General features: G+C 42.4%; 2 protein-coding genes across 5 annotated transcripts in view; one reads left to right on the top strand and one right to left on the bottom strand.

Annotated features, from left to right (window-relative positions):
• Positions 1-3659: 3659 nt before the first annotated feature.
• Positions 3660-27363, top strand: part of IDUA (alpha-L-iduronidase) — a 47422-nt gene continuing 23718 nt past the window's right edge. For 2 of the 4 annotated variants that reach the window (XR_012658121.1, XM_075079863.1), the window contains exons 1-2: positions 3833-4038; positions 6125-6265. Coding sequence is in view for 3 of the 4 variants with exons in the window: in XM_075079863.1 (XP_074935964.1) it covers positions 3917-4038; positions 6125-6265 (263 nt within the window). In the remaining variant the exon portion in view is untranslated. Of the gene's footprint in view, positions 3737-3832; positions 4039-6124; positions 6266-11212; positions 11371-27363 lie in introns of those variants that run through there. The other 2 variants (XM_075079865.1, XM_075079864.1) reach the window with 2 other exon arrangements.
• On the bottom strand, positions 11347-26172 carry SLC26A1 (solute carrier family 26 member 1). Its single transcript, XM_075079862.1, has 3 exons — positions 23774-26172; positions 16653-17303; positions 11347-14344 (listed from the first exon to the last, which is right to left on the bottom strand). Exons 1-3 carry the CDS (start codon positions 23861-23863, stop codon positions 12827-12829), a joined length of 2259 nt encoding a protein of 752 aa, XP_074935963.1. The 5' UTR covers positions 23864-26172; the 3' UTR covers positions 11347-12826.

Raw genomic sequence — 27363 nt, 5'->3', positions numbered from 1 at the left:
CCCGTGTGCCTCCTCAGGAATGCCTCAGGACACGAAGAGCCCTGGGTCTGTGCAGGGAGACAGGAGGAGGCTGATGTAAAACACCATGTCCTTTGGCAGGGAGTGCCAGCTGTGGGAAATCTCCCTCGTAAAACGCACCACAGAAAATCCCCTACTGGCCACTTCCCAGCCCTTGGATGAGCAGAAAGTCAAAGGCAATAGGGGAGCTTCCCCTTGGCTCGGGTCTTTATCAGGGCTCTGCCTGACTGTCTGTAAAACTATGCTAAAAGCAAGCTGGACATAGGTGCTTAGCTCTGAACCAAAATTTTTACACCTAGGAAACTGCTTGCTGGAGGTCATCTGTGGTAACCCTGGCATTTGCCATGCCCCTGGGAGAAAAGGCTTGGGAAAGTTGCAGAACAGGCCACTGGGTTTCACGAGTGTAGCCTAGCATTTGGCCTGCATATGCTTCCAGGAACATGTTGGTCCAGTTAGCTACCTGGGTTGGGAAACAACAAAGCATTTGGCCCCAGCTGATCTCCCTGCAGCATCCCTGCAGATATTTTGGAAACAGAGGCATATCAGGCTCCTTCACCCTGTGAAGAGAAGAGAAGGTAGCTCTTTCTGCTGCATTTTCTTTCTCTGGCAGGAGGCACCAGGGCAGCTGTGGTGAGCAGGAAAGATCTTCTGCTGGGAATTGCAGTTCCTCAGAAGTACCACCTTGAAAAATCTTGTTAGCTGCTTTTTCAGACATGGGAAGAGAAACCTGGGGGTGATTCAGAGATGCCTCCAGTTCTCTGTTTATCCCCTAGCAGGGGTTTTGTCTTACCTTCTGTCTTCCAACTTCTGGTCTAATGTGGTTGATGTGCTAGATGTAGCACTTCCCCATGCCTTGGGGGAAGTTGTAGGTAACAAGGGAGACATTCTCTTTAGTCACTACCCCAACCTCTGAGAAGGACCTTCATATGTTCTGGAGATCATGCTCTTGCCAGACTCCTGGGGAAGACTCTTTCCCTGAGCTCTGACAGACACTTCTTTAAAATGCCAACACAGTGCTTTCTGCATCCATGGCTGTGTTGTGTTTCAGGACTTTCTACAACATGCCTGATATCAAGCCTGAGAAAGGCCAAGGCTTCCCGGCCAAATGAACTTAGTTTTGGTTCGACACTTTGTCTTCCAGATATGACTTTAAAATCAGCCAAGCTGAAATGCAACAGCTCTGTTCTGGCAGTCTCTCAGGGAAAGTCAGGGCAGTCTCCAGGGCTAATGGCTTCCTGATACCAACAGGGACTGTCTGTAGGAGAAAACCATGGGGTTCACGGGGTTTCTCCCTTGTAAGTATCTTTTTGCTGAAGTTTTCTGGTAGGTCTTTGGTTGGGGGCATGGCTTTTGGCTTATCTGCAGGGGATACCTTCCACGCTCATTGCAGCTAGGTGCTGGAGGTATTGGTATCTGTGCCTGCACTGCAATGAACCCTCCACATTTAAACACAGCAAGGCACAGTGCTGCTATTAATAAGCTACAAACAACAGTATGACATTTGGTAGTCAGGTGTTCATCCCCTCCAGCCTATCCCTCTGGAGGGGAAGCCAACAAAAGAGGCAATGTATGTGAGGTCCTTTCCCCCATGCACCATCCTTTCCAGCTGGGAAAATGCCTGCAGCCCTCACTGAAGCCCAGGCAGCAGCACTCACCCCAAAGGCAGTGGTTGCCCCAGCTCAGGGTGCTGCTAGCAGTGAAGGGCTGACTTCCCTGCCTATTGGCCCCCAGGTCATCGGATTCTACTTGAGTTCGTACTTCCACTGCCTGTTTAACACCTTCCTCGGGTCTACTCAGAAAACAGAGAGTTTGGAGGAAACAAGTATCCCCTTGCAGAAGCTATGGCTGCCAAACTGGCATTTCCTGTAAGGATAAAGGCAATTTCTTAAGTATCCTGGACGGAAACCTCACTAAACCTCAGCTTGGGCTTTGCCACTCTTCTGAGGCATTGGAGAACTGGAGCTGAGCCACAGCATGAGCAGCCCTGGGGAATTTAGTGAAATCCCCCTTGCCAGAGTCAAGTTGTGATAATTAATTTAGCCTTAAACGGAATTTCAATTAAAGTTTACAATTTATTGAATAGAGACAAGCAAGCAGCGCTGGATGCACGGGGGATTCTTCCACCTAACGTGCATCCCGTCATACAAAATTACAGGGTTTATATTCAGTTACTTAATTAATAACAATTAGTAAAAACACGCCTAAGTTTACACTCATTGGTCAGTGATAGGCATCCCACTTGCCGTTGGTCAGCCGTAGTTAAATTAGCCACGCTTGCCATGTAGATTAGCACGCATGCTCTTTACGGGGGGGGGGGGCAAGTCTTTTTGGTCCTGAATTGGGTCGGTGGTCGCACTCTCCCCCTGCCAGAATTACCTTTTCCCCAGTTGCCATGCTTCAGCGCCTTCTGAGCCAAGAAGTTCCCTGTTATCACTGCTGGCTGATTTGTGGCCTTCCCTTATCTTGGCACTCTCCTTTGTAGCAAGATGTTTCCACTGTTAGTCCTTGACGCTCTACTGAATTGTATCCTTTTAGGAGGCTTCTTATCAATGAAGCATTCACTGCTAATGCCCTCTTGTCTGGCCTATTTATTATCTTGTTAAAATTCTCAGGTGTTAGTTTCTACTCCTAACTAAAATTCTTTCTTAACAATTAACTTAACAAATCGCCAATCAACATTCCAACCATTACGACAGTTAACAAGTCAATTGAGCGGCCCTCGGTTACACAACCACAAACAGAACGGTCAAATGTTAGAGGGTCACACTCCACCGTGTGGCCCTAGCATTGTTCCATGCTGACACGAATCAGATGAACACATTTTACAAAGTCACAATGCCAGATCATCATTTCTATCTAAGCCTCTGGGATGTAATGCTGTTGCCTGAATTTTGGCTGTTAGCCTTGTAAGCTCAAAAGCCTCACAGGGGCTGAAGGTGTCAAGAGGCAGATGAAGCTGCAAACAGAGGAATAACATATCAGCAATCAGAACGAAGCCGCTTTGCAATTTCTTAGAGATGGGTCCCAGTTTGCCACTGCTTTGGGACAGGGAGCCTCCTAGCTCAGGCAGGATTACACATTACATAAACTTACTTGTGCAGACTATTTTCCCACTTGCAATATTCTTGAGCTGAGGAGTAAATGTCTGTCTGACTTCCCTTCTGGCACAACTGCTTCAGGGAGAGCTTTGGTGAAAGGGGCGGAAATACCGGAGCTTTTGAGGTGGCAAATTTTGGTTGCTCCAGTGGGACTGATAGCCTTATTTCCATGAACACAGATGTCACTGTTCTTTCTTTGGAGATTATCTGCAGCCCAGTTCTTTGCCTGGAGGCTCTCTGCAGTTTCCCTGGTGTGGGCACTGTTAAATCCAAAGCTTCTATTGGGAATCAGACTGGAGTACCCCATCCACCCAATTAATCAGAACTAATGAACACAAAATGAGCTGCTACCACGGTACCGCACGCACCACTTCGTAACACGCTTTCCTACAGAGCACGGGGACGTAACAATAGCATAAGAGCATACTTCCCTCATGTGGTATGTCAGAGAAATGCAACAGCAATAAGAGCACACCGTGCGGCAACTTCGGGGAAGCAACTCCCGGTCACTAGAGCGCCAGAACAACCATCACCACCACAACAACAAAAGAACGAGTCGACTGGGCTTCAGGCGGAAACGTTAGTACCCGAATTAGCTAAGCTGCGCTTCTTGAAGCGAGGTACATACGCTCACCCGGTGCCGGCGGGAGCCCTCGGGGGCGGGAGCCGGCCCCCCCGCCTCCCCGTGGGCGGGCGCCTGGCGTCGCGTCCCTGCTGCGTCGGTAGCGGGCGCCGGCGCGACTCGGCTGGGCGCGACTCTGCTGGGCGCGACTCGGCTGGGCTCGGTTCCTCGTGCCGCCATGGGGCTGCTGCTGTGGCTGGCGCTGCAACTCGGCGCCGGCTCCGCGGCGTGCGTGGTGTCCGTGGATGTCCGCCGCGCCGAGCGGCCCCTGGAGCACTTTTGGAGGAGCACTGGCTTCTGGTAAGCGGCCGCGCACGGCAGGCGGGAGGCAGCCGGGGCGGGAGGCGGCCGCCCCTCGCCCTGCTCGAGCTCGGGATCGGGAGCCTTTCCGGCCTCTCCGGGCCTGCTGCCGTGGGATCAGAGCGCCCCGGCACAGCCTTCGCTGCGATCCGCTGCTTAGCCCGGTGCGTGCTGCCTGCCTGGAGGTGGTCGTGGGACGTGGCCGGTTAATGTAAACAAAGCGGATCACACGGCAAGGCCAGCTTCTCTTCTATGTGCCAGTTGCAGGCAGCTGGGAAAATGCATAGCTGTGGATCAGCAGTTGGGAGACTGCAAGGCTGGGTGTTCTCTTGGACGGGCACTTTTAACAGGGAAGGACAGATACTGATATTACCACTGACAAAACCCACTGTTCTGCCAGCTTTCTTTTGTATCTCGTCATGGTTTCTGCTGGATTTCTTTCTATCAGAGCGTGAATTTCAGAGTGTTTATTCAGCAAGGACTAAGCAAAAATTAAGTGAGTGCTTTATGCCTTGACTTCCATCTTTGCCACTGCTTGAACTGAAGCGTGTTTGAATCTCAGAGTCGTAGTAAAGCACTTCTTCAAAAACCCATAGTTAACATCGTCCTTATCCACTGGAACAATTAAAAAGACCCAAATGGCCAATATGTATTTAGAAAGAGTGGAATCTGTAACTTCTCAGTCTCATTTGTTTGACTTGAAGCAATCTCAGGGAGGTGACTTTTAAGTGCCTTGTATGCTGGTGGAGTTGCACAGAGGAGCTCACATGTGCTAGATGATAAGAATGAAGTATTACAGGTTTGTAATCTGTGTCAAGACTTGCACTTCCAGATGAGGATGCAGGAGGTCGCTAATAGATAGGCAAATGTCTTAGGACAAAGTTGTGTCAAGTTCTTGTCCGGGTGGGGTCAGGCTTTTCCTGCTTTGTGCACAGATGGTTATATAGTAGCAGGTTCATTCAGTGGGGTCCTCGGAGGTGAGATGAATATGTGGAGGGGGACAGAGGAAGACAGCGTGACAGTGTGACTCTTCCAGTCAGCACAGAGCTGATCCACCCATCAGAGGAGACAGAATACAGTAGGCAAAGCAGAAACTAGATTAGTTTTTCACTTACACAGTTATTGTACAGTCTGTAGTTAGAGAACAAGTCATCTCTCTTTGCAATGTGAAGTCACTTGGAAATATTTTACCGAACTTTGGGAACAATGTTGTTTTATCTTTTTTGTAATACAAATGCTTTAACACTTAGAATTTGTGCATTACCAAGAGGCTTAATGTGCAGGATATTAAACTCAGTGAACTGGGCAGTGTTCTAAGTTTCTGACTTGTGGAGGGTGGGCATGAGATGTCCCTCCATCTTGCAGCTATTTATCTGTGGAGACAGAGGCAGCAGAAATTTGCCAGTGTTACGTCGATTTCAGTGGAATAGGTAGACACGGAAGTCATGTTAACACGATCATTGCTCTGTAGCCGTGAGCAGGTTAAACAGCTTGCATCAAGCATAGAAACCTCAAGCTGCGTACTCCTGTACTTCCTTGTGCTTAGAGGTGAGTTGAACACTGCTGAAGAATGTGGAGGCTCTGAGCATCTAATTCTGCTCCTAACAAGTGTAGCTTCCACAGCAAAGCAAGAGTGGATGTCATTGCATGGACTTCAGCAGGAAGATCAAGCCCATATTTGTCTTACTACAGACCTCAGCAAGTGTGACTTCCACTCCAAAGCCTAAAAGATACTGAGCTCCCTTAGCATTATTTACTCAGAGACAAGATGACTGCCATTGTACGGCTTCTCCAGGGCACCGCTGCCTGAGGTTGCTATCTGTGCAGCAATGATTGCTTGTAATGCTTCGCTTTGAGTGTGGCAGTGAGATGCACCCGAACCGTGTTCTGCTTTGCTAGACTACATGTGTAGTCAGTTAGCCCCAAATAACTTGCAACTCCATTTTGCTTTCATTTCATGTTAGACCATGCTTCTCATGTTGGGAAGGATCTTGCAGGTGGTATAGGGACTTGGCATAGGGATCTTTTGATACCCACTGGAGCTGCTAGTTAATGTCATTTCTTTTCTGTCCCTCCTTTCCTGAAGTCCTCCTTTACCTCACAGCCGTGCTGACCTGTTTGACCTGAGCAAAGACCAAGAGATGAACCTTGCCTACATTTCTTCTGTTCCACATGGCGGCATTGAACAAGTTCGAATTCACTGGTTGCTGGAATTAGTTGCTCTTAGGTAAGCAGACACCTAAAGTCAAAATCTGGGAAGATGTTACACATTAAAATGTCTAACAGTTGTTCGCTTTGATATTTGTCTGAGTATAATTGCAAGCTGGGCATATCTTTGCTTCCTTGGAAGTCAGGTAAGTGCCAATGGAGGGGAGTCAATTTGGGGGTGTATGACACTAAGAAAGAGAGAGCTTGTATTGAGAAAGATGGGGCCAACCTGTATGCATTACATCCTAACAACAGGTTAAGGAGCATTTTAATGTTTCCTTTCATCTGAAGAGTCTTGTGGGTGTGCTCGTCAAGTTTTACCAAGATCATCTCAGGTCATATGCTACAGTTATTCCACATCTCCTCTGCTGCCATGTCCAGGCCTCAGCTTCTTGATTCCCAGTTGTAGCATGACCTCCAGAGAGGCCTCAGGCTAGCAGAAATGGGTTTCGTGGACAATCGCATTACAAGGTTCTAGTGCAGCTATTTTTAACTGGGTACATCCTTTCTAAAGTACTGCTTGGCACAACCTTGAGAAGAGAGATCTAGAGGAATCTCCAATGGTTCCTTAAGCAAGGAATAGCTGTGCTTTGCTGACAGGCCATCTATGCCCAGCTTTATGGAGAAAGCTCTCAGCTGGATTCCAGGCAACAGTCACTCCGACTGTTTTCAAGTCTCACTGAGTGTTATTGCTGCCATTCCTTCAAGTTCAGCAAAGTTTGGTCTTAGTGCAGTAACACTAGCAACTACTCTGTACTGAGAAGAACTGCAGGGAGAAGCCAGACTTTGAGTTCAGTTGCTGTCCCCATCCTGGCTGTACACATGTGTACTTAGAGCTCCCCCTGGTGTAGGTCTGCTTTTAATATTCAGGTCGCAGTGGTTTGCTTCCTTTCCAGGTTAGATGAGTCTTTGGCAAAAGCTAGGAATGGGTTCAAATAGGATGATAGGTGTAAATTCAGTTCATTCCTTACCAAAGCATTTCAGGTGTCAATACTGTCCAAAGTAAAGACTTCTTATCCATCCTGTTATGTGCTTTGTTAACCATTAGCCATTCTAAGAACAATGCTGAAGAACTAGAAAGATGGCTTACTTTTGTATCCTTTAATTTAGGAGACATGATCCAGCAAAAAAAGCCCCTTGAAGATGAAAACAAGCCTGACTTATTGAGAGGTCCCAAAGAAAGCTGCCTCTATTTTATTACTACTTTCATCTTCCTTCCATTTAGCTTGGGAGTTTCTTTTTGCATCCTGAACCCACCAGTGTGCTGCATCAAGTGACAGACAGTGACAACTAAAACAGGGTGACTTTAGTTAATACCAGTTCATACATTCTTCCAAATGGATTCATATACATAATAGCATTTCTAGTTCTAGGGAAATACATGTGAAACTTTAGGAGGACATTGCTGGAATTCCTTGCCTTTTAAGTCCCATTTAACTCAGCTTAAGCATTCATACCAATATGCCCAGCAGAAAGAACCAAATATAGATGCCTAGAACTGGAGTGATTGGTCTGGGAAGAAAGACAAACCATAAGAACCCCATCAAAAGTCAGAATAGCTCTTAAAGTTCTGCCTGGCTCAGGCTGTTGCTGAGCTGAGCATATTTAGAATCCACATCATTACTGCATCTGCTGTCCCAGACACAGGAGGATGGGAATTTACCAGTTGTAAGTGTGGGGAAGCAACAAGGGGAAGGAGAGCTCAGACTCTGGAAATGGGATATAAGCAGAGGAGTAGTGAGTTTCAGAGGGTACATTAGGAACAGGAGAAGTTTTCTTGCTAGGTATTAGGGTGTGCTTGTGTAGGTGGCTTTGTTTAGGAAGATGTTCAGAGGTCCTGCACACAGGTTAATACTGCATCTGTACCCCAGAGCTGCCTCTATAAGTTAGTCCATCTGTGAATATAGCAGGTAACACAGCTCCTCCCTCCCATCTTTCCCTCTGGAAGTTTCCCAGTAAACACCCTCTCCTGTGCTGTCTCTCCCTCTCTTACTGGGTAGTGGGTTTTGTACTCACTCTTGCAGTGACCCAGTTTCAGCAGGGGCAAGGACAACTGTCACTGCTCACCACCGCTGGAGTCCCTGTCTTGGATCTCAGAGGTTTCTCTTGAGAGATGGCTCGGATCTTTCAGGTTTCTGTAACCAACCGACTTACAGAAAAATCAGTGAGTACCTTTGAAAAGAAAGTAGACACTTTTTAGAGGCCAGAATCCCGCCCTGGCAGCCTGTCTCAGCTGTGCCATGTGTTGGATTGGGCTTTCCAAATGATTGAGGGAAAGGAATGTGTCTGTCGTGGATTCTGTTCAGCGTTTGTAGGGAGTGAGGCACTGAGTTCTTCGAAGTGTGACACAGTCCTTGACACAATCAAAATTCTAGGACCATGGGAACTTATCAGTCAAGCAAGAAGCCCCACAAAAGCTGTAGTGCCTCAAGGATAGGACTGTAACCCACTAGCCTCAATATTTAGCCCAGCTTTGACATGTAGAAATTAGAAACTTCGCTACTGGTTAGAGCCAAGCTAAAACTGCTCATTTTGCAAAAATGTGCATTTGTCAAAGACAAGAAGACATTTAAGTTGTGGAAGGACAACCAGTGGACTGAGTGGTTTGGAAAGGGAAAGAGCGTGGAGCCTGCAGACAGCCACTGGGATTGAAAGAAGCAACAGGGGCAAGAATGCAAGCTGAAACAGGACGATTTCAGTGCTGATGCTGAATTCTGTGCATGTGTGATTCTCTTCCTGAACCAGTGATTTCCAGAAGGAAGTAAAGAGGTTTTGAGTGAAAACCTGTAACAGCAAAACTGTTTTTTGTCATGGGACTGGTGAGTAGAGAAGACTTCTAAGAAGGTGATGGGAGGTACTTGGCTGAAGAAGGGCACTTACAGAAAACAGAGGACTAGGAGATACCACCACTGTGGAAGGCTAACAGATGCAGGCATTGCTTTTCCTCAAACTTGTGCCATCTGTAAAAAGGTGCCATAAATCTTTCTCCCAAGAAGCAGATGTGCTCAAATAAAAGACTGCCACTTTCCCCTTCTCACTTCTGTAATGGTTTTGCTCATTTTGTTTTCTAATCCCCCAATGCCAAGTGCATCCCTGCATTTTAACCCTTTTCTAGGACAGCAAACCCGCCTCTTATCTTTTTCTCTATTCCAAGTCATCCTGTTATTTCATCACTGGTGAAAGGATACCACAAGGCAAACTGTTTTAAAAGAACTGCTAGTTTTATTTTCCAACCAAAAAGCACACGTTTTTTTCTGGGTATGACACAGGAATATTCATGGATACAGGGGAATCCAAGGTGTCTTTCATGGACTGGACAGTTCTCTGGTTGTTAGTTACCAGTGCCAATAAATACAGACATTTTGACACATAGACCACACAGGAGAGTTTGAGGTGAAGATTCCCAACTCTTTGCCCAGCTCCATGGGACCCACACAATCCACAAGTCAAGAACCCTTTCCTGTTCTTATGTAGCAGTACTAAAGTTTGTTGGATACATGATTTATACAAAGCACCACAGTAAACAAAAATATAGTCAATCTACGTGATGGATATAACACTTCTTAAAAGGCATATAATAATTTTATTTTAACATTAACCTAGTTGGAATTACAAGCCCATCCCCAGCCACTCTCCAAGTCACAGTACCTAATTCCTGGTAGAACAGGAGAGAAGAGAATCAGCCGTTTTTAACACTTCCAATCTTCATACCCTTAATCTTGGTATAATGCAGTATTGCAAATATAAACATGCCAGAAAAAAGGCTTGCCTTTTCAGTTACCTTTTATGTACTCCTTAGAAATAATTTACAGTCTCCCAGTATCCCCTACATCACAGCACTGAAAGCTGCTTCCCTGCTGTGTTTGACCTTGTCCAGCACCACAACTTCATCGCGAGCCAGCTCTGCCAGTGAAACTGAAACAGAAAATTGTTCTCGTGGTTTCTTCTAGTCAGTAGTTTCTTCCTAGTAAAAATCTTAAAGCTTATTCCCACTCTTAACGCATAGCCAAGTTTCTTTGTTTAGGTGCGCTTTGGTGCCATTCTTACATTAAATATGATGAAAAACACACTTCTGACTCTTAATTTCTCGGCCTGCTGGATAAGCGAAGGGCATCATCTCTTAATTTTTCTCCAGAGACTGGTGCAAGGATACATTTCTCATTGTAATCTCTTTTTTTTTTTCCCTTTTAAAATGAGATTCATCTAGAGTTAGAGGTATTTTTTGCATTTTTTTCCTTTATGTTCTAGGCTGGTAGCTTGACCAATAAAGACAAAAGAAGTCTAGATTGTTAGGATATGTGTCCTTTTGTACTGAAACAATTTTATTTGACTTCCAATGGCAGCTTGCTTCGGCACAACAGCCTAAGAGTGTCTATATTGATATTGTCTGGCAGTAACTCCTGTAAACCCACTTCCTCATGGTAAGCCATGGTGGGACCTTAAAAGAGATATTCCCTGATCAAAGAATGGTTACAAACAAAAGCAGACAAAAAGCAATACTTTATCCTTGGGCTCTGCCCATTTGCTTTTATGACAGAAAGAAGCTAGTCATACCAAATCAGCAATTTAAAGAATATTGTAATTAAATTTTTTTTTGCAGGAGAATGCTGGCAATGGTCAATCCTTTAATCTCTTGACAGACATTTCTGTCTGGTTTTACTGCTCTGACAGTACTAAGAGTGTGCAGCTGATACGCTTTTTTGAAATTAGTGCATGAAAATGTCAGTGTTATATTACTTACCTAATATTGTGCTACTCTCAATCCCTGTGAAGACATTTATTATTTTGTCTTTTGGGAATGCACTGCTTTTCCTTTAAAAAAATATTTGTTCTTGAGAGCCAGACAGGCTCTGGGGTAACTGGAGAACCTCAGTTTGAGTGTTCTTTCATTCAATGACCTGAAAAGTTGAAATAGGCAAGTCATATAATGTGTTGATCTGATTTTTTTTTTTTTGAAATGGCACAGCAGAGAAATGGCTTCTGCATACATGGAACGTATTTCCAGAGTCTGCTAATTGTAAGAGGCACAGCTGTGATAGAATTTCCTTCCGTGCTTGGTGCTGTGTGTGAAACAGCCATGAACAAGGAGAGAAAGATAAGGCAGCTGTCCTACCTTTTGTGCAGGTAATTATAAGCTTGAGTATGAAAGATGATATTCTGCCAATTCCATGGGCCAGAACACTGAGTACTGAATGTGTTACAATCAAAATTTAAATCTGTGCTTATTTGTAAAGAACATGCATATATAACAACACAACTGTCTCTGTGGGTGTTGTCTGACGCAAAGCAGAATGAGCAGCAGTTAACGCAGATTATTACAGAAAGTAACCCAGGCCTGGAGAATATGGTTTAGTGGACCTCAAATCAAAGAATAATATAACAGGAGAAAAAAATACCCCAAAATGTCTGCAGTATGTATGAACAGTGGTGGAATTTTTCCAGCATATGGGGATATATAGCTCACAAAGCTGTGGTCCCTTTACTTGGCCTGGGTATGCTACTGTAAAGTTTCATTAGCATTGCATCAGAGAAGACCAGCCAGGCAGTTCTGACTGACCCGTCACTCCCCCTCTAGGCAGATCACACATTTGCCTTCCCACCCTACCCTCTTCTCCTGTTTCTCTTTGCACCCAGGCAGACAGCTGTAGGAAGAATATGCTGTGCTGCTTCACAGTTCTGAGGTTTTATGTTTGATGGTCCTTATGTGTCCCTGAATTGGAATTGCATCTGCCCACCACGGGGTAGTAAAACTACCCAGATATCTGTGTCACTGCTGGTTAAAGCCATTAATTTTTCTTAATCCTGTTTATCCTCTTACTAGTTACAAAATTATGCGTTGGAGTCATATTTCTTCCAGCATCATATCACAACCTTCAGTAACTAATTGCCACAGTTTGAAGCCAATAACACAGGTGACTCTAGCAGTAATTTTCGGAAATGATGGTTTTGAGAGGAACCTGTGATGGACCTGTTTCTTCTCCTGTGGCAGGTTGTGTCATTAAGGCTATGTAACCAAGGTGGAGAGACATGCTACATTCTACAATATTTTATACATTTTATTTGTATGCAGACAGGGGAATATATGATTTGTATGCAAACCTAGAATGATGGAAGGAGCAGGGCTTGCAAGCCACAGTTTAAATCATTATGTGACCAAGATGCTAGATTGATTGCATTTTCATGGTGATGGCTTAGCCCTGTTAACACAAACCAGCCATTAAGCCGTTGGCAGGGTCATCTGACACAGGACAGACCTTCCAGCACAAGAGTCTCGTGATGTATATGTTGGGTCACACATGATCATGGCACAAGGGGGAATTCAATCCCAAACTACCCTTTTGCATATCACCTGCATTTTAAAGTGAAGATGCAGGTAATAATCCAACTTGTTTTATCCTGGTCCTGGACTTCATCCCCAGTTGCTCTTCTATGTGGCATCTGACAAACAGCAGAGCTCTTCATGGGAGAATGACTTGTAGGTCCATTGCTGTACACAGCCAACAGTGTGTCTGACAATTTAATTATTGCAAACTGCCCCCCCTGCATGTCACTTCAGTGAATCATCAAGGAAGACACAGGATTAAACCGAGCAATCTGCTGGAAGCTTTTGGTCTTTTGCAAACTGCACAGCATTATGTATGCTGTAGAACAACATTTCCTGCATATTTCCAAAATCTTTCCCAAAGTAACCTCCTCTTTTCAGAGAGTCTATCACTGAGGGATTGCAGCAAGCCAGGAGGACAGAAATGTTTAAGTCCTTGTAGTCTTTAAGGATTTCCTTTAGAGTATTAACTCCAGTGGTGTCCAAAAATGAGATGGAAGAGCAATCTACAACAAGGGCTTGGAAATCAATTTGCTTAGGAACTAGTTGCAGAGTGGTTTCTCTGATGCCCAGTCCATTAGTTGTGTGATCCCTCTTTTTCAGATGCTGCTTTTCCTTCTTCTCATATTTCTTCCTTCTAGCAGCTTCTAGGTTAGGATCTAAGTTAGTCAATCTGTACAGAGACTTTAGGAAGTAGTTTCTATTTGCATAGTAAAGTGGGGCCTCAAAACGGAATATTTTGACCCTTGGAACCAAAGAGAGATTTTCATATTCTAAGTCATCCTCATAAAAGCTGGTGTCTTGGATCTGACCAAGCAGGGCTGTCCGTGGCCGCTGTGTCCGAACAATGATGCATAACATGGAGAAAACAATGCCAACCAATAGCCCTATCTCTGTGCTGATTAAGGCAGAGGCAGACATGGTAACAACCCAAACAAGCGTGTCCACCTTATTCACATGGTACCGTGCTGGCACATCTCGGAACTTCCTCAGGGCTCCTCGGAGGCTGACAATGATGATACAAGCCAAAACACACTTCTGCAAGGAGTAGAAGAGAGGTGCCAAGAAAAGCAGCACCAGCAGAACCACCATTGCACTAATTACTCCAGAGACTTGAGTCTGGCAGCCTGTAGATGTTTTGACGAGTGTTTTTGCCAGAGCTGCACTGGTTGCAAAAGAGTGGAAGAAAGAAGGAATGATGTTGCAGAACCCCACAGCAAACATTTCCTGATTGGCTTGGATGGTGTAAGCATATTTCTTTGCACACATCTCAGAAAGGGATACAGTGAAGACAAAGCTGACTATGGCAAGAGGCAAAGCATCTACAGCGACTTGGAGCATTAAGTTGAAATGTGGTACCTTGGGGGGAATAAATCCTGTTGGAATAGCTCCAGAAACACTGGATGCATACACTTCATTTAACTTCCCATAGTGTGACACCAGTGTTGCCACAACAATAACTACAAGCTCTGTAGGAAAAGGAAATTTCAGCTTATGCTTATACCGATCTCCCAGTTCCTTAGCAGTGACCAGCACCACGACACAAATGGCACTTGTGATGACATCACAAAGGTTAGCCTGAGAAATGTTCCGGAAAATATTAATCCAGGTAATAACAAGCATCCCATGCCCTTGACTACGTGGGATTTTTATCCCAATCAGATACTTCACTTGAGCTGTTAAAATTGTTAAGGAAGCACCAGTTGCAAAGCCATCTAGTACAGACTCAGATAGGTACATAGATACGAAACCCAGACGAAAAATTCCCATTAGAACCTGAGGAGACACAAAAAAAAAAAAAAAAAAAGATGAGCCTTAAATGGTGGTGCAAATGATTAAGTACAGATGGGAGAGAACTAGGTGGAGGCAGATAGCATTTGACTATTTGAATCTTAAAATAGGAATTATCCTTTGATATTTCCAGTCTGCTTTAAAACATATGATTCCTTTTACAGTGTGGGTTAGTACAAACCCAAGACGTGAATGAGGAGTTTGAGACAGGCCAATCAAATATTGGTCTGAAGTGACTCCACTGAAGTGGCTTGTCTGAATTTTACTTCCCATGCAAAAGAGCAGTGGATCGAAAACTGCTTCTGTTATACCAAAGCCCATTTTCTTTTTTTCTGTCTTAAAGTGAATAGAGTTAAAACTTAAGGCTATTGCTTTGTAAACAGAACTCGAATGGCAACAGCTAAGATCCCTACTATAGTGGCACTGTTATATTAAACAGCTTTTAATTTTAGCCCTCTGAACAGAAGGGAAAGTGGAGCACAGACAGTCTTTGTGGCATGCCTAAGATCAGAAGTGGCAGAAGAGCACATAAACTTTCGCAGATCCCAGGATACTGTCTTTAACTAGTTGCTTCTCCTTCCATTGATGGCTTTGGAAAATATAGCTTCACAAGGGCATTTTGTTATTCATAAATGGGACCTGAAATCTCTTAGTTAAGAGGAAGATAGCTAGTGCTTTCTTTATATATATAATAAATGTATATATATGTACACACACACACACAATTAATAGGTAAGTATGTTCATTGTGCTTCCTTCTGTGTTCTCTTGATATCCTTGTGATGGGCAGCATATTGGTAAGTTTCAAAGAGTCCAGCACGGCCGTTGTCTAAAAAGTAGCTCAGTTGATCTGTTTCCCCTCTTTTCCTTTCTGTTTCTGAATTATCTTTGAACAGCAGTTTGGTAGAACATAGTACCCTCTAGCAAAACACCGAGCAGCGCATTCTGAACTATTCTACTTCTATTCCGAGCTGTATACTGAACTGTTCTGAGTAGAATTAACAGAATACGGGGATCTGTACTGGATCCAGTCCTGTTCAATATATTCATCAATGACCTGGGTGAAGGGACAGAGTGCACCCTCAGCAAGTTCGCCGATGATACAAAATGGGGGAGTGGCTGATACACCAGAAGGCTGTGCTGCGATTCAGGAAGACGTGGACAGGCTGGAGAGCTGGGCTGAGGGGAACGTGATGAAATTCAACAAAAGCAAGTGCAAGGTCCTGCACCTGGGTAGGAACAACCCCATGCACCAGGACAGGCTGGGGGCTGACATGCTGGAAAGCAGCTCTGTTGAGAAGGATCTGGGAGTGCTGGTGGACAACAAGTTGACCATGAGCCAAGAAGGCCAACAGTAGCCTGGGATGCATTAAAGGAGTATGGCCAACAGGTCAAGGGAGGTTATCCTCCCCCTCTACTCTGCCCTAGTGAGGTCACATCTGGAGTACTGTGTCCAGTTCTGGGCTCCCCAGTTTAAGAATGACAGGGAACTACTGGAGAGAGTCTAGTGGAGAGCTACAAAGATCATCAGTGGACTGGAGCATCTCTCTGATGAGGAGAGGCTGAGAGACCTGGGTTTGTTTAGTTTGGAGAAGACTGAGGGGGGATCTTATCAATACTTATAAATATTTGAACGGTGGGTGTCAAGAGGATGTGACAAGACTCTTTTCATTAGTGCCCAATGACAGGCCAAGGGGCAATGGGCACAACTTGGAATATGGGAAGTTCTGCTTAAATGTGAGAAAAAAATTGTTTCCTGTGAGGGTGACAGAGCAGTGGCACAGGCTGCCCAGGGAGGTTGTGGAGTCTCCTTTCCTGGAGACATTCAAAACCCGCCTGGACGTGGTCCTGTGCCCCCTGCTGTAGCTGTGTAGGGGGGTTGGATGAGATGATCTCCGGAGGTCCCTTCCAACCCCTACCCTCTGTGATCCTGTGAATTATTTCTTCATTGTTCAAGTACACAGCTACCTGGGCATTTCCCTCATGGTAAGATCTGTATTGGATTCATGGTCCCCTGAAAGCAGCAAGGCCAAGAGGCAGTAGAGTATCACAGCAATGTTAATGGTCTTGCAGAATTCTTGTTTTACCTGTACATGCCTCTAGCTAAGAAAACTGCCGACCTCATGCTTCCTCTGAGTTGCCTGCAGTTAGGCTTCCTGGAGAAAACAGTCCAAAGCCATTCAAGTGAACTGATGCTGTATCTCTCATTGAAACCGAGTCAAACCAAAGCTTAGGTCATGCAAAGAAGCTTTAGGAACTTCATACCTTGCCTCTGGATGTCAGCAACCACTTACCTGATACACTCCGGCCACAAATGTCAAGGCTGTTGCAACGCCAATAGCATAGCATTCTTTCCCACACTCAGCATTCATCCCTGCAATTGTAAGGTTGAAGGCAGTTGTGTTGGACTGACTGTCATTCTGTAGAGAGCCATCACCCAAGGCTGGTGGGGCATCATCATTCAAGTCAAACCCAGCCAAGAGAAGTTCTCGGTCCACAACTTGTCCTACCATTAAGCTTATCAAGCTGAAAATGCCAACTGAGACATGACGGGATGTGCCCATTAAGAAATAGATGATGTTGGCAAAGAATGATGTGTAAAGACTATAAATGGGCTTCAGACCTGCCAGCAGTGAGTATGCGATTGCTTGAGGCACCAAAATGATCCCAATTACTAACCCAGACATAACATCCCCCCAAATGTACTCTTTACACTGGTACTTGGGAAGCCATCGTAAAACAGGAAGGAAGTCCATGACAAAGTTCTTGAGCTTCTTTGGGGTGCAGGAGCAGCTCTTCCTCAGCTTAGCTAGCATGATTTCTTTCCTATTAATCTTGACACGAGTCTTTCTTTCCATAAGAAAGCAGGAAGAGGTGCTGTTTTCCATCCTGGTCGCTTCAAGTGGTCTTTCCATCATCGTAGTGTTTACTTCATGTATGTGTTCCTGCAATATGAAGAAATTGGCTGTTAAGCTGCAGTTCATGAAGTTTTTCTTAGCACAAATGCTTAACACTAGAAGTTTGTCACCTGATTGTGCTTTTAAGGAGGCATGGTCCCAACCATAACACCACCACAGGGCTCCAGTGACACATAACACTAAGAAATAAATCTGTAGGTTGAGCTCTTTCTTACAGACATTTAAGAGTACATTTGATTGAATCCAGTTCATTTTACTAAGGAAGAATGGAGTTAAATTGGTCGTTTCTTTGTACAACATGTATTTCCATCAGCTCTTCCACATGCTCCACCACAGAGGTCTCTCTGATCAGAGGCAGCCCATGATGGTGTGAAATACATGTATACTAGTCAGGTAGGCTATGGTCTTTCTAATAGTGCATCTTGTAGTCACTGATGTGGAACTCGCATGTAGTATAGTGATCTGTCACTGCAGGTGTCCCAAATGCACAGGAGAAAAATTTTGCTAGTAGAATCTGTAAAGCACAGTTTTCTGGAGAGCAACAATTTAGTCTTATGCAAAAATTTGTACACAAACCATTGGTGGACTCTTAGAAGCTGCTACATAACACGAACCTGTTGAATTGTAGATTGTTTTGATGTGCAGCTTTCATTAATTAATAAACATCTCACAAATACCACTTTGGCAACGTATGGACCATGCACCATGATGGAATTTGTTACCATCTCAAAACAGTGCTACATGTTAGTATTTTCAGGTTTGAAACAATAGTTACCCTAGTTTTGTTCTTCAGCGAATAAGATACAAGAAATAATGGTGGGCAGCAGAACAAACACAGCTGTGTTTTCTATGGTTTTCATGCATGTCAGTTTTCTGATACATAAAGACTGGGAAAATTTGTATTCTCCAGACAGAGGTGCTTTTAGTGTCTCTTGCCTCTGTTAACACAACTGTTTTCACCAAATTCAATCTCTGCATTTTTTCTCAATTGTCGAATTAAGTTGACATTTAGTTTAATGCATTCATAAATCCTTTGGGGGTAGGTGGGGACATGACTGGGAGGCAAAGTAGTATAGCATGCAAGTGCCCTACCTTAAACAGTTTAAAAATAAAAATATGAACAGAAGGGTGGAAAATGTCAAACAGACTATGCCAACTGGCAAATCTTGTGTTCTGATTTGCGGTGGAAAGAAAGAAGAGATTTCCAAGAGTGGATGCCTGTATATAAGTAGAAGATAAGGGAGGTAAGGAATGGCTCATATTGACCTAGAAGAAGAGAGTATGTGCTCGTACAACAGTATGCAGAATCTCTAGGAAAGAAGAGCTTCTCAAGCCCAACTTCTCCCAGTGCCATAAACAGCCAAGATCAACAAAGCATTTTGATGCCAGGTGTGACATTGCAATATAATGTCAAAGTTGTCTTCACTTAAAAGTAAAAGCTGTTTCTTTCCTCTTTCAGTATCTAGAGACAGAAGCCATACCCATCAGTTTCCTAAAACTTCAAGTACACTCACTGGCACAGTATTCTGTTGATATATCTTAATTATTTTAACAGTTAATATTGAGTTTAGACTCTAGTGACAGAAGTCATTATTCTCTCTGTAAGGTTTTTTTTTTGTAAAGAAGAGTATTAGAGTATTTTGATTTGTTAATCTTTGGTGACACCTAGTTAAAATGTAGAATTACAAGCTGGGGAAAAAAATGGGTGTATGGGTCCAACTGGAAGAATAACTGATAAGCAAATGAACAGCCTGTGAACTTTCTATTGTAGGACTTCAAATAGAGAGTGGCTATCCTGCTTGGAAATTTTTTTCAAGGTTTTAACAAATACCTTTTGCCAGGAAATTGGAAACAATGAGAAGATACGTGTCTGTAGTTTGTACAAAAGTCTTAAACAAGTTCCCAGGTATTATTTTAAATGACACAATGTGATTTCTAAGGCCATGCAAAGTTCAAACACAACTTGAAACAGGATGTTTAAGTGTTACAGGTATGTAATTCACAATTTGGTAGAAGGCAGAAAAGAAATTCATATTAGACATGTGTGGACAATCAGTTGAAAATGACCTGCATAGTAGTCTAAATAGATTTTAGCTCCCTCTGTATAAGTTTCTTTATGTTTGTAAGTAAAGTTTATTTCCATCGTAAGGGAAAACTAATTACAATTTAATGTAATTATTTAGAAAGATTGATGGCTTTTTTTTATCAGTAATGCCAAAATTATTTTAGACTCTAACGTACTGCATGGTTATGCTAGGCAAGATCCGCTAGGACAGGAAATTGGTTGGACCTAGTCTTTGTTAGAATGCAGAGGTGAGAGAAAAGATAAAAGAAGTTGCAACACCAAGAGAATTACTTAAGAGCATATGATTAAAGTTTACCAACACAGAATGCTAGCAGCTGTAATAAACTCATTTTTAAGATGCAAAAATCCAACACTTCCTGTCTTACCTAAATTAGCTTGAAGAATGAGAGGCTTGTGCATGAGGACAGCAAGTTCTGTTCAAATGCCACCCACTTCTTACAGCCAAGTGAATTCAGACAGCCAAGAAATAAATACGGTGTCCTTGTTCTAAATACTTAAAAGCTAGTGGGCAGTTCCATATCCAGTGACTGATTTTGATAGGCTACATAAAAAAGATTGCATCGGCTTCTGTACACTAGGCCAATATATTTAATTGTACAGTTGCTGTCTGCCTCTCTCTATACTCACACAATTTACTTGCAAGTAATTTGTATTTGCAAAAAAACCCTCCATTAAAATTCACACATATGCATTGTTTTTGCAGCTTCCTGAGGGATGATAAGTCTTTAATACATAGGATTATTGGAATATAATTTCTCTGGAAATCTGTTAAGAGATCTTATGTACAAATTATAATTTAGTAATATATCCCAGCTGTACTGCCTTACTGGATAATTGGAACAGTAGCTTTTTGTAAAAGCCAACAACAACAACCACAAAAAAAAGCTGACATGATGTGGCATATATCTTTTCAGAAGTTTTGAAGCATTTTAGACAAAGGTCAAAAAAACCTTCCTGGTGGAATAAATACATTCAAGCTAAAACACAGCCAAATGCTGATAGGAGGTATTTTCTTCAGTTCTTCTTCCTCTTGAAAATAAGAGTTTCCTTTCTGTAAATAACAATTTATTCTGCTAAATGTATTTTCAGAATCCATGTCAAATGAACATGCTAGCTGTAAAACACTCAGCTCTGAAATGAGATGTTATTGGTTTCCAAAAACTGTTAATGTTTAATGTTTAGAGTTTAAATGTTACTTTTAGAACATAGTAAAGCCACATGAAATAATGGAGGGGATGTTGATGCCAGCAAAACGCTTTTCAGCTGTGTAACCCAAGAATTCTCAGGCTGTGATGCCTGTAGCTCAGTAATAACTGAGTTGCCTCACCTGAAGAAAATTAGATTCTGCCATGGCTGGGTGCTATGCCACGCACATTTGTGCAGCTTAGCAGAGAGATGGGAGCTTCCAAAGCTCTTGCCATCTCCAAAGATAGGAGGCTGGAGAGCAGATCTATCTACCCTTGTGCACATGAGATGACTCCAGCCTTCTCATTCTGGCACTGAGATACAATACCATCCTTCCATGCTGGTAGTATTCGAGGAATATTCAGAAGCCCTAGGGGTGTCAGTAAATAGATTCCTCTACTGGTTTTCTGAACTGGATCATTTTCAGCTCAGCCCATACTAAGTGGTTTATAAAAAAAGGGACAACCTCTATTTCAGGCTCCCCCTCACTCCCCAGAGCTTCACAGAACATAACGTTTACATTTTATTGATGTGAAGGCTTCCCGTCACTTGCTGAAAGAGCTTTCTTAGCAGGGATGCACAGGTGAAGCAGCGTATAGCATAGGACATGTCTATCCACTGCACTGGACTTTGGTATTGGAACATTCTCAACTGTTCAACACAAGTGAAAGTTACTTGTGTGCACATTCATATAGGTATGTATAATCCATATCATTACGACAAAAAGTGGACTTGGTTATTTTTAATTGTATTTTGGTGTTTGGGATCTTCACAGTTAAGTTTTTTCAGGTTGCCCATGACCATATGAGCAGAAGCGAAAAGCTTCATTTTTCTTTTTTTCCCCTGCTTAAGCAGAAACACTGTCTGAACGACTCATTCTTTCAGATTAAATGCAGTGACTCAGTTTATCTTGTGAAAAAGAGAAACAAAGCAAAGAATTACTCAAGCCAAACAAGCTGCTGACTTTCCAACTGGCCTTAGTCCCACCTTTCTGCCTGTCTTTTTACCGTGCCACTGACCTGACAAATTCTCTCTGCAGGGGAGGAAACATTCATCACAACGTGTTCAGTGGGATTTCTTTGTGCAGATTCCTTGGCAAGGAGCTTCTGCTGGTACATGTATAACCATTCTGGATTGATGAGTTGTTCTTTGTAAAACAGCACAACCCAAAAAACTTTGATGCTTCCTTTTGTCTCCCCATCCTGTTCGTCCACCAGAAAAGCTGAAGCTGTATCTCTAGAAAGCCCAAGAGGGGGTAGGCAGGGTGAGCCTTGAGCCTACCTTTCTATGCTAAGGAGATCTCTTAAATGCTGTATTTGGGACAGAAGTCAGACAGTGTACCACAACTATATACTAAAATCACTTTTGCTGAAATAGTGGTTGCAAGTGTAAGTTAGGATAGAGCCCTTTGTATAGTTTGAGCCAGGTGATGCTTGCAGTTTTCTCTATGTTTAAATGATGAAAAATCAGCTAAAAACTAATGAGGGTAAAGCAGGTTTTGTATTTATCTTCTGAAGTTTCATTATATTTTTGTTGCATAAATCACAGAAAAACATGAGAGACATCAGCTTAACTAAGCATTTGATTTAAAACACTTGGAGTTAAACTGTTCGTGTTACTCATCTTTCATATCAGCAACCTTTTCTGCCTGTAAGAAACCTCTCTTGTTCTCTAATGACTGTAACTACATTACTATTCTGGTTTTGAGTATTAACATGGTTTTGAAAAAAAATCCCTGGTTAGCCTCATTCATGGTGCATAGAGGCATGTTATGCTTGCAAACCAGACTTTTTTCAGAGGAAAGCACCCAGAAGCTCTGTCCCAGTGCATTCTGACCTTTTATGGTGGCATAAAAACCCTAGCCAGGAACTGGTTCTTTCTTCATGTGAAACTTGATGGGCTATTAGTTTTTTACTATATCTAGGCAAAATGTTGTGGCTTCAAAACATTTTCAGTCTGAGTTTCAATGTTAAGCTAATCCAAATGTGAAAGAGGAAAAAATATTACAGTTCATTGGTCTCTACCAGGAAAGTCAACACATTAATCTAAGTCCTTTACAGATTAACACTGCTATATTAAGGAGTCAAGCAATCTTTTAGATTTGTGTATTTCTAATTAAAACTTCCAACCCAGAACTTCTACTTCCAGCTATAAATTGATCTAGGATTTCCAAGGCAAGTTAGGCTCTTTCTCAAGAATGCCTGCATTCACCAGCAGCTGAGATTCAATTCATATTTTCCCAAGGATTCTCAGTCCAGTGTCACAGTGAGTAAGATGACAGCCACTGTCATGCAACAATCCTGGAGGTGATGAGCAGGCTATAATAGAACTCACACAGTCAGCCAGCAGCTGTGGTTAAGGCTGGCCCATCAGATCACCTTTGGGAATGATCAGACCTTGGAAATAAATGATAAAATAGTTTCACTGGTTCTCCGGGGACTGGTTTTGTTCAGGGGTTCCAGAACGTGCTGGTCAAAATATTGGAATGCAGTTAAAGGCTGTTATTATTCTGGAGAGTCCTAGCACATGACCACTAAAAAGACATTTTCTCTGGGGTCAAAGAATATTCATAAAAATCAGACTTCTTGCTTTTGGAAAGGTACCTGGTCCAAGTGAAAGTCTGTTTTTTAAAAAAATCTTTCAAGACAGCTTTCCAGGACCTTAGTCATGAGTCACAAAGCTAAACGCTAAGCTCTGTTTTCTGCTGTGTGGTTTTGCTGGACTTTGTTTAGTCACATTAAGCTGTTGTAGAGCAAAACAAATTGATAACACATTCTAATGTGTTTTGCTCTTGTCTTCCCTGGTATCTTGATTTTACTACATGCAATAAGGACAACATTTTGGAGAATTTTGGAAATTTTTCATATTTAATCACTAACAAAATGCTCAGTTTTAATAATAATTTAATAATTTGAGAACCAGATAAGCTTCATATAGGCAACTTTTCTTAGTTACAAACAAAAACTAGCCAAATGGCCAGTCTTGAACTCTAACGACCAGGGTTTGCAGGAAAGATGACTTCCATACCAGTTGCAGCTAACTGTATGTTTTATAAACCTTTGCACAGTATCTACAATATTTATGAAGAACAGAAGAGTGACAAGACTTTAAAAGCAACACCACTGTGCAAAATAATGGAAAAGAGGCAGTTTTGCACCTTTGAAAACAGGCAAAGAAGAAACAAAACCTGAGTTCAGAGGTGTAGGAGGGGAAGCATATCTCTTACCTGGATAGATTTTTGACAGGAATGTTCAGCTCTGTGTCTGCGTGTTGGAGTGAATGAAAAGTCTTCAGTCAGGCATTGCTCTGTTTGCATAAAGGATAATTATTAGCTAAATATTCCTCAAGGGAAGAATGGGTAGTTACGGAATCTTGAGCTTGCTGCTTGGTAGTGTGTTGTCACTTGTACTGCTCTGAAACTTGGATATATATGCAGCACTCGCTGAGGATTTGAGTTTAAATAATGCATAAGATTATTAATTAACTAATGCTGATCCAAAAATTATGCTGAGTTCAGGCTAGCACATTTCTGACCTTTGAAGCTGTTTCTCATCCGAGAATTGATCTGGTTTATGCGTCCTCATATAGCATTAGCTTTTGATTTTACATACTCGAACTGTAAGAACAGAACTGCAGTCTTGCCTGAGATCTGTGCACTTTGCAGGCTGGAATAAGTACTGTTCTGCTCAATGCATAGGGTGGGACTGCTGGAGGTCAGAGTTCCATTCCTACACGTCAGGACATTCAGATCACAAGATCTCTCTTGCTTCTGTGTAAACCAAAGACTGTATAATGTAGGCAGATCAGCAGGACAAAAACTGACTTTCTGTTCATTCTTTGTGAAGTATATAAATGACCAAGTCCCCTCTCTATTACCTTAGCTCTTTGGATAGGTGCAGACCTATCCAAATGACAAATAGTCATCCATCTCCTCCTCTCAGCAAAGGTGATAGGTAATGTTTAATGGATACTAAGCAGTGTAGATTAACAGATTGGGCACACGGCCAGGACTCAGAGGAATTGCATTCAGTTGGCCTACAAGCTAAGGGATGAAGGGATGTGTATGTTTCTCAACCAAGGTAGAACATGAACAGGGGTGCAATAAGAATCTGAGAGTGGGAGGTGTGAGGCCTGAAAAACTGTCTGTGTTGCCAGATAGACAAAGATGGCTCCTCCTTCCCTGCCAGCAGGAGAGGTTGCAGGGGGGTTCAGTGCACAAGCATGTCTACAGGGGGCCAGGTTCCAGCACTGTCTTTTTCCCAGTGCAAAAAGTTGTTTGCTGCTCATTAAAAATAAAAAGGAAACATTAAAATTATGGAAATGAAAAGTCAGAACAGCATGAGGAAAGAACAGAAAGGGAAACACATCTCACCTGTGTGATGCTAAACTAGTCATGGATTCTTAAAACTACTGGCTGTTTCCAAGAACTCAAACTTGGTGACAGTAGTTGTGACATTCTAATCCCAAAAGCTTAAGAAGGTCATTTAAGTCTTAGTAAAATCCTCCTTCTTGACCCTTTTCTGTACAAAGTCTTGTCAAGCATTCCTGTCCCTTTGCCATTCCCAAGGTAGCTCTTAGAATAAAAGGGAAGCAGTAGTGCATTAATCTCCATAATGAAACTTGCACACTGGTGGCAGTGAGATAGTGTCTCTTTGGTCTTGTGCACCACAGAATAGAAGATGGCTTTATTGCTTCTGTTAATTTCAGGCCTGAGGTATTTCTTTCTTAAAGATAAAGTGACTTAAACTCATTCTATCGAATTTGTCCTTTCACCCATTTTGCTACCTAATTCTTAGAACAAAGAGTCATCTTCTCTAATGACCTCTTAAAATGTGTATGTCTTCTGCTTTAGGACCAAAGTAAGCTTGCCTACTCTGTTATCCCTTACAACATGTTTCCAATATTTGGAAACTGTAGCTTCAGGTATTTGCAATCCTGGAACTTGCAGAATAATTGGGTTTTGCCCCACACAACATTTTTTTGAAAGAGACACCTCTGCATTTCTCTCCAAAAGCACTTTTCCCTATACCAGGCTCCTAAGACTATTAAAGGATGTTCAGGTTATCCCTTGACCCCTACGACATAGAATTGGTCTAACTTTGTTTTGCCTCAAGCTAGCCTTAAAATAACACTTCCTGAAATTTTAAAAGAAAGAAATTTCAAATTGTGATTTTTAGATATGTGAGCACTATCTAGGCACGGCACCATTCAAGTGAGGCTAAATATCTCTGGACAGGACAATTCCATGTGGGGAAAAACAGTGACAAAATGAAGCAGTCTCTTATTCTGTCTCTAGCAGTTGTGAAAATAATCTAGTTTTGATGAAACTACATTTTGTGATGAACAAGCTTTAGTCAATGTGCAGAAGTACCGACAGCAGAAGGTTCATCAGTGCTTTAATTATGGAGATGCTAGTTCACACTCCTTAGCATGAAACCATTCATCAAGGCTTCGGTCCAAAATAATTTCTGAGTGCACAGCACCTGGCCTCCTGGTTGAGTTCCACCGACACTAACAAAGCAGGACTAAGTTCTAAAAGGATTGTCTTTCCATGTCAAATGCTCAAGTGTGTATGTAAGAAACACTGGCCGAAATAACTGAAAGACATGCTACAATGGAACACCTATCTTTAAGAATAGAAACTACATTAAAAAAAGATGACCATTGACCAGTAATGGAGAGTTTACATATGATTTTCCTTTGTGTGACTTACTATTTATCCTTATGAACAGATGCCTAACATTAACCGGATTAAGAACTGCAAAAGGTTAAAAGCAAATCTGTCTGAGGGTGTTTATAAAGTAAATGCTGTAAAGAGATAAAATGTATTTGACTTTGTTGACACATTTACTTGAGGATTTCAGAAGATTTCAGAATAATTCATGGCACTACTACATACAATTCATATCTGTTAACTTAATTATATACTTAAAAAATAATGCTAAATTAGTCATAAAGGGTAGGTTAAAAGTATTTGTTTACTGGACTACAATCAATAACAAAATCTTCAAAAGTACATAGTACAAATGTAATAGCCTTGTTCTTCCTTCTGTGCAGGTGTTCATAAATTCTTCTGTGCAAGTTCATAAATTCAGTGAATTATAAAAAAGACTTAAGACTAATGTCTTCATTATTTAAAATGCCCTGAAACCTCAATTAGTCCTACAATTTACCTTTATACCATAGTGACCAGGTGATGTGCCTAAAAAGCACGCATTTGGTTGCTCTTAAATAGGAAAGATGGGAGCACTAAAAATAAACATCCACTGTTTTAAAAGCCCCTGTGTGCCACACCTAACATTCCTTCTCTAGCTATGGCAAGTGCCCAGTGCAGCTAAAAATGTTGTGTATATGGGAGGGGAAAGACAAGTTATTGATTAGCTTTTTTTTTTTTCTTTTAAAAATATCTTCTGTAGTCCCTGCTGCAGGAGAAACTCAGTTCTTCAAAGTTCAGTGCAAATATATGTATTCAAAACTGAGTAAGACCATCCTTTACTCTGCATCCCGCCTTCTGTTTCCCACTACAAACATAGAACCAATTGATTAGCACTTACCGAAGGCACAGTGTCGCTGCAGTAGTTCCACAACAGATTTCTTATCAGCACACAGTAGCACAGTTCCTCAGGAGCACAGCTTTCTACAAGGGTAGATTAGAAATTCTGTTGTGATGTGGGTTGGGTCTGTCCAATGGTATTACTCCAATGGTGTTTACAGTCAGATAACATAAATAAATAGTAGCACTGGAAAAAATCTTTGTCCTGTAAAGTGTAATCACAGGTAGAAGATAAGCTTAAAATCATTACATTACAGGTGGTG

This window comes from Phalacrocorax aristotelis, chromosome Z, assembly GCF_949628215.1.
Source record: "Phalacrocorax aristotelis chromosome Z, bGulAri2.1, whole genome shotgun sequence".
In the NCBI taxonomy this organism is placed as follows: Eukaryota; Metazoa; Chordata; class Aves; order Suliformes; family Phalacrocoracidae; genus Phalacrocorax; species Phalacrocorax aristotelis.
The sequence above is the reverse complement of the archived record's forward strand: the minus strand, read 5'-3'. Positions and strand labels throughout refer to the sequence as shown.